Raw genomic sequence first — 7,913 nt, forward strand, 5'->3', positions numbered from 1 at the left:
AAAAAAAAACATCTTCAAAAGTGATTGTCATTTAGCAAAACACAGATTGTCACCCATTTTATTCATCTATATCTGCTCTTATGTGGATCGAGCATTCATAACATAAAGTACATACAACTTTTACTTTGTGTGTTTCTTTGTTTCTCCAATATAATCCGGTCTTTTAAGTCTGACGTCATTAACCGTGCCTGGGCTCAAACTCTGCTTCAGGCCCCAACGTCAAACAAACACTGCAGCATCACTGAGAGTTAAAAACTGTTTAAATTCTTTCATCTGTAATAAAATGATCAGTGTTGCTGCTCTACCAGGTGTAACAATTAAGTTTAACATCCAGGCATCCATGAAAACAGAATTTATTAAATTTAACAGAGTTTGAAGTTAGCAGAAAGTTAGCTCGCTAACTTCCACCTAAACATAATATAGCATGTTCTGACTGAGAGATTTCTGAAACAATTCAAACCTGCAGCTCTGTTATCACTTCCAACATAAATGAAGACAGAAAACTAAACAGCAGTGACGTTTGTAGGGTTACTGAACAATGTTCCCTCTAATGCTTCATGTGTCTGAGCGAACACACAAACTCCCAGAGCGTCCCTTGGACCACTGTGAGCAACAGCAGACGTGTGCACTGTGGTCACGCCAGCATCGAATCCATCCAAGGTTTATTAAAATAATCAAAGCACAGCATTTACATTTATGTTAGACTTTTGTTTTTGTTGTCTTTGCTCACAGGCTTTCGAGCGTTTTCCTTATAAAACGCTGTTTTTAACCTTTTTTCCCGCAGTAAATATAAACAACGACAGTATTCAGGAAGAAACTCCGGTTTTACGCGGCCGATCAACACAATTTAAAAACTGGTATAAAGTCCACACTTTGTCTGTCAGTTGTTCCGTCTGTCCTGCTCACATCTCCAATGGTTGTACACGTTGTCATTAACATGGCTTCACTCCACATCAGCCGCTTTGCTAAAACACCGGTGTCGGCACATAAGGACGCTGTCATAGCCAGTCAACCACGTTGATTAGCTGTGTATATACGAATGTGAATCGCATCATTGGCTGGACTACGGGATAAGGTGGCATCGTTCTAATCCCATACGGGAGCAGCCAGTCACTGACTCACACTGCAAAACAGAATTGTTAAAGTATTAATTTTAATTTCAATTCAGGTTAGATTTTTTTTGTGTGCAACGTAGATTTTCTGTGCGCAGAGACATGCCAGCAGTGCGCAATTGCGCATGTGCGCAGCTTAGAGGAAACATTGTTATTGAAGTTGGGCTAGCTGGTATATAATGATGTGCTACATGATCACTAGCGACACAGCTACGTTAGCATAGCATAAACACAGTGAAGCTGGAGGATGAACGCTAACTTTTTTCCACTCAATAAAAGTTAACGTGAGTGTTCCTGATGGTTAGGGACAAATGTAATCACATGGCAGGATGCTGTAAACGGACCAAACTTCAGTCAGGAGAACAACTGAGATAATCCATCCACAATACGAGGTTAGTCATTAATATACTGCTGCATGGGCTGGGCTGTAGCTACATCGTAAGGTTTTAAAAACTGAGCTTTAGAAGGATTAGCAGTAATAAAAATTGAGAGAGGCCAACAGTGATCACTGACTGTTTTTAAGGGCTTGTTGAGATTAAATAGAACAAGATAGAAAGCATTAAAACATGTTAAAAACACAAGAGCCTTAATAAATTCAGAGTAGTTTGGGCCCAGAAGCAGGATTCATCACGTCATCACCTAAAGACCAGATTTGTAAGGTGTCTCTATCAGTTAACGAGACTGTAATTAAAATTACTTTTAGATGTGTTAAATGCAAAATAACCTCAGAAGTTATAATTCAAATTTTAACAAAGGGTACGTGACATTAAAATTATGGTGCAACACATGCTTTTACACTGCTATAGATCTGTGCCTGAAAATGCATAGGTTTTTTTCCCCTTGTTTTGCTAGGACATTATGGAGAAAGTGGACAGGAAAGCAAGTCGAGAGAAGGGACACGACATGCAGGGACCTGGAGCAGATTCAAACCCAGGCCTGTGCTGTAGCCTTTTAACATGTGGGCCACCTGCTGAAATGGGTGAGCAATTTAGGGACTGTAGACATGGTTTTTATATCCAAACTCTAGGTGCTGAATATTCTGTTACTTTATTGTGAACAAAAAGTTAAAGTGTTTCACTAAAAGCTACAAAGACAATTTAAATCAACCTGCCACGTAGGGAAGGAGACTTGAGGTTAATTGCACTGCCTTTTTAAAAATTTACTAATTACCTCTCAGTATAAAGAAGAAGATTTCACCACTTTGCTGCCTTGTTGTGCTTAGATCTGGGACCCACGTGGAGGTCCAAATATAGGTAGAGGATATAAAGACAAAATTGGGGTTAACGATATACGTTGTACAGTAAACACTTATTTCAGTGCAAGTCACAGCATATTTGACGTCATAGCTACAGAAGGAATGCTAAGCACACTTATGGTTTAAACAGTGTTTTGTTGAATATGTGGAATTTGTACAGAAAAGAGACAGAATATAAAAGTTCTCTCTTTCACATGTCATTCTTTAACGCTTTATGAAATATTACATTTTGCATCTATTGGGATTTTACATTATGTCATGTAGTACGTGAACTGTTTTGGGGGGTGTAGCACCATACACAGTATTTACAGTTCAGAGAACGAAACATTGGTTTTACAGCTATGATACAAGTATTTTTAGTAGTCTGCTACACTTTCATTGTTTCTGCGCTACTTTTTTGTAGATGTTTTTATCCAAAACACTATAAAAAAGGTTCCACTGGCAGAGCATCTACATTACAATAGGGAGTGATCACAAAAGTACACAGTGATTTCTACAACACTTAAAAGGTTGTGCTTTAGTGTAAACACTTACAAAAATCATGCTGACTAAAACCCTTTCTTTTATTTTATTATCATATTTGGGGATTCCTTAAAAATATTGTTGCATCTCATCAGTGCTCAGTTTTTTATTATTTTAGTCCTTGTAAACAGGAGTAATAGATGTTCCCTTGTAGAAAATATTCCGAGCATTATCTGGGCTGTTGGCTCTCTCTGGAATCAGGATGATGTTATTGACTTTTCTTTGTAGTGTGGACTCTCGACTTGAGGTGACTGAAGGGGTTTCTGAAGCACTCTCTCCACCTTCGCCACCACCTCCTCCAGACCCAGAAGTGCTTCCATCACCTGGAGTTACCCTTATAGTAGAGAGGCCCTGTGGTTGAACCCTCTGCTCTGACTGCCCAGTTTTCTGCGTGTGAACTGTAATTATGGGTGGGGTGCTAATGGTGGCGGTGGTAGTAACAATGTGATTGGCACGCTTTCTGTCAATAGATCCTTCACGTATTGAGTCAGAGCTTTCTGAGTCTCTGTTCAGATCATTGAGCTCAAAAGACTGCCTCAAACACCCACTTGATGCTCCCCCTACACCAATCGTCTCTGTACCTCCACCAGCTCCAGTGCCATGATCCAGGGATCGCCACCTCCATGTTCCGCTTCCATCTGTAGATGGAGCTTGAATCACTGGTCTGCTGTTTTCGGGGTGTGCCTCTACTCTGACAATTGCACCAGTGCTCCCTGAAATACTGCCTGATGTGCTGCCCAATGAGCTGGGCCCTGTGGTGTTGGTGGGGTCTTGATCAGTAAGTGCCCTGTAGTGAGCAGTGCCTTGGAAACTCCCTGTGTTGTTGCACGCCATGCTGCTTTCATCTAAGCTTTTGGAATGGGTCTGTAGAAGTCCTTGCTGTTTAGACATAGCAATCACTTGCATGATTCGAGGTTGGAGATTCTGCCCATTTTCATTAGTCCTGCAGGTTGCAGTCTTCTCTGCAGCTCTTTGCCAGGTAGCCTGGATAGTGCTGTTTGTTGTTGACATCCCCTCTTTTCCTCCTCTGCCTCCCACTGTCCTGTCAGAGATGGCATAACTTTCATGACCTTCCTCTGGTATGTGGACCAGTTGAGAAGACCCAGGTCGAGGCTGCATGTTTATCCTAGCTCCTCCAGTGATACCACTACAGTTAGTGGGTAAAGTGGTACTAGCACCTGTGGCCAGTTTGGCCATATATGCATGGGCATCAAAACCACCATTCAGACCCATTGCAGATGGCTCAGAGCTTGATCGGAGTTCCATGCTGCCATGATGGTGTGGATGCTGGGAGGGTGGCCCTGATGACGAGTCTACAGACGAGGAGAATGAATCTGGGACCTGAAGAGAACACTTATGAGTGTTGTTCTTACTTTTCCATTGAGACAAAAGCTGCTTTGAGCGGCTAGAGTCCATGGAGGCATGGTGGAGGGTGGCAGCATGGCGCCTAGCTGCCTCTTCATATGCTGCCATAGCCTGTGGGGTGTGGACCCGAGGGAGAGTGTGACTAAAGGTCATCATGGCATCTTTGCTGTGGGGGCTGTGTGGGGATATCACTTCCACATCTGCACTAGAGCGCTTCAGGCTTCCATCGGGCCTCTGCTGCTGAAGACCTCGGTGAAGCAGACCCTCAGAATGAGAGATGGGGATGGTAGGCTCCCCAGATATGCTAGCTTTCATTTGCAGGTGGTTGAGGACAGCTTCCTGGCTAATATGTGGCAAGGAGCAAGGTGGGCAGTGCACAAGTGCAGAAGGACTGCTGCTGGTCTCCTCACTAGACTGAAAATTTCCAACTGCATACAATCCCTGGCAACAGAGAAACAGAGAAACACTTCTAGGTTCTTTTACTTAAAACCTAATATGATATTAATATGATTTCATGCTTGATACCTGGATTCTGATTTTGGATAGGCTAGTGTAAATTAGGGCTGCCATTATTAGTCGACTAGTCACGATTACGTCGACTATCAAAATCGTCGACGACTGATTTAATAGTCGACGCCTCGTTTGAAGCTTTGTAAGATCACAAAAGACGCAGGAATAAGTAGCAGGATTTAAGAGTGTAATAACGGACTAAACAGAAGATGGCAGCACTGCATGTACAAGGATGCCAGCTGCCGTTAAACCCCGAAGAAGAAGAAGCTGTGTCCCAGAATTCATAGCGCGGCCCAGCTCAGTTTCCAACAATGGCGGCAGCTAGTTAGTTTTAATATTACTCTTATTATTCTTTCTGGGTCACAAAATAAACGTTTAACATATTTTCAGGCGAGAATGTAGCTGTGTAAACCTCAAATATCTGCTCAGTTTATCAAGACACCACATATTTTCAAAAGCGCTCCGACGTTTTCGGAGACGTCTGTTACCCACTAGCTCGATAGCGAGCCGGGGGCGAGGCTAGCTAGAGCCGTGAGAACACCCGGCAAATCATTTTCAAACCCACCGCCATCTTTCGCTACTCAGGTTAAATATATATGAGTCACTTAGATAACTTAAAAATGTTATTGTTTGGCTTTTTTCAGTATTTTATTTGTTCCTGAGTAAATCGGTTTGTCTGAGATTAAAGTTATAGTTTTTACACAGCTGAATAAACGTCAAGCAGACAGCTGATTATCAGAAGTGTGAGATGCTGAGAATTTACTCCGGTGTCCTGTTATATTTTAGATAGCAAGAGTTTATTAAACTTCACCGAAACAATCTGCAGATTTCATTAAAATTGAATAAACTATCATCTTGTCTTTATTTTTAGTTAGCACAGACCTTAAACACTTAAAGCTGTAAGCTAATGATAGTTATATAAGAGCAGACGCTGCTGGTGCAATAAGCTGTACTTTTACATTCAATGGATGATGATCTGATTAGTCGACTAATCGCAAAAATAATCGGTGACTAGTCGACTATCAAAATAATCGTTTGTGGCAGCCCTAGTGTAATTTGGGCAGGGCCTTGTAACTACAGTAATACTACCCTTTTTATTACAAGCGATTTCAAGTGTGTGTATAAATTAAGGAAAAACAGAAAATACTTCTCATGGGCCTTCAGGATGGGTCTATTGTTGAACTGGATGGATTCAGGTCCCTTAATCCCACCCATAACACTGTGAACAATTTAGTCGGTTCAATGCTTTATACTACATTGAAAGCCCCAGTCTTTCATGAGACTATTTGATCGAGTGCTTTGATGTGAGAAAAAATCCCACTGGCTTTGGTGATTGTCTAACTCAATTTGAATCCAATTAAATCTCATACATACCTGATAAAATATCTAACCTTGATTTAAATTAAGTTGGTTGAAAACTTAAAAGCAGCCAACACATGTGTCTCCAAACATAAACTTTTATTATGATGAGAACATCTGTACCCATAGTGGCAAAAACCACATCTAATTCCATACCAGATAGACAGCAACAGCACCTCCAAGTAGAAAGCCCAGGTAGACGTCCATTGCATGGTTCTTGTATTGAATAATCCTGGTCAAGCCACAAATGATGGCACTCATAATAAAAGAAAAGACGAGCAGGGGCTTAAGTAGCTTGGATGAGTCCGTCAGAGTGCTGTTGAAATACATCTGCAACATACAGCAAATACAATACTGGTTTTATTTATAGCCTTAAGCTTATTGGTTTTTGTCATATACGCTTAGGGAGGTAGCATACTGTGGGTCTGTCTCAAAGTACTACCATTTACCCAAAACAATAAAAACAAATTTATGGACTGCACAGCTAAGGAATGAGCTGAAGCTATGCTCAGCTGAAGCTGATACAATTGATTTTGAACAATTTCAGCACTTTGTACAATATGCCTCATTCACCAATATAAGTGCATTCTTCCTATGTCTAAATACAACAATTTTCACTTTTGCTGCTCAAAGCATCTTCCATGAGGAGTCTAAGGAGCTCGGAAAGAAAAGTGTCTGGACTTCTTTAAGTTTCCTTGAAGTTGTTTCATCCGAGAAGCTTCTTCAGTTTTAAGAGCAACTGGTGTAAAGGGTCCCAGATTTAAGGTCCATGGGAGTGTCCCCCCATGAACGTCATGGACCCCCTAATGATCCTCTCCCTAATCACATGAGCCAAGGTGTGAAAACGGGTGTAGGTCACAATCAGCCAGGGTTTTGGGTGAGCTCATTGTGAAACCTAGCCCCACCCCATCTTGTGATTTCCTGAGGTCAAATGCTCTAGGATGTGTGCGGAGGGAAGGATCTCAAAACTGGATTATAGATGGCAGACAGTTGGTGTCGTAAGCCCCGCCTCTGTTCAAAGATGGTCGCTCACAGAGGACATAGATGGCTTCTTTCACCCTTCTTTCAAACCATTGGTCTTCTCTGTCCAAAATGTGAACAATGGCGTCCTCAAAAGAGTGACCTTTGTCGTTTAGATGGACAGCTGAGTCTTGTCCCGTCGAGATGGACTTGACTGTCCATCTGCATCTAAAGGACCAAGGTCACTCTTTGTCCAGATCCTTTTCTTTTCAAGCTCCTTAAACTACGATAACCTGGATGACTGAGAACCTTCACAGACATATTCCATAAGGAGAAAAACTCATTTTACATTTTAACTGAAAAGAAAGCCTGTTTGGTTCACAGAGGGTTGAGTTGTTTGTTATGTAACTGATAAAAAAATAAGAAGATAAGTTGAATTGAAGTTTTTTTGTTAAGTCAAATAAACAACGGTATCCTAAGAAGATGTGAGGGACTTCTGCTGTAACATTGGGGATCACCATTTGCACGAGCTCAAAACATCACTCACCGAAACATAGACGGCAGCAAAGGATGCCAGAGTAGCATGCTGTGATGGGAAGGATTTCCTGCAAGAGACAAAAGAACAAAAACAAATTCATCCAAGATTCACCTCAGCAGGAGAGCAGGAGGTAAAAAGAAACACAACTGGCCTGAGATATCAAAAACAAAATCCTACACACTATCTTAGGGACTAAATGACTGAACCAAAACTGAACCTCATTTCATGTGCTCTGCAGTGTTGGGAAGGTTACTTTTAAAATGTATTCCATTACAGATTACAGAATACATGC

The 7,913-nt window shown here is 41.5% G+C and overlaps 1 protein-coding gene across 2 annotated transcripts in view; it reads right to left on the bottom strand.

Annotated features, from left to right (window-relative positions):
- Positions 1-1,538: 1,538 nt before the first annotated feature.
- Positions 1,539-7,913, bottom strand: part of plppr4b (phospholipid phosphatase related 4b) — a 52,015-nt gene continuing 45,640 nt past the window's right edge. The window contains exons 5-8 of one of the 2 annotated variants that reach the window (XM_005751442.1): positions 7,631-7,688; positions 6,280-6,453; positions 3,471-4,695; positions 1,539-2,336 (exon numbers count right to left, since the gene is read on the bottom strand). In XM_005751442.1, coding sequence (XP_005751499.1) covers positions 2,275-2,336; positions 3,471-4,695; positions 6,280-6,453; positions 7,631-7,688 — 1,519 coding nt within the window. In that variant the 3' untranslated portion in view covers positions 1,539-2,274. Of the gene's footprint in view, positions 4,696-6,279; positions 6,454-7,630; positions 7,689-7,913 lie in introns of both variants that reach the window. The other variant, XM_005751441.1, reaches the window with a different exon arrangement.

This window comes from Pundamilia nyererei, unplaced genomic scaffold (genome assembly GCF_000239375.1).
Source record: "Pundamilia nyererei isolate P.nyererei 1_Seehausen unplaced genomic scaffold, PunNye1.0 scaffold00311, whole genome shotgun sequence".
NCBI classification, from domain to species: domain Eukaryota; kingdom Metazoa; phylum Chordata; class Actinopteri; order Cichliformes; family Cichlidae; genus Pundamilia; species Pundamilia nyererei.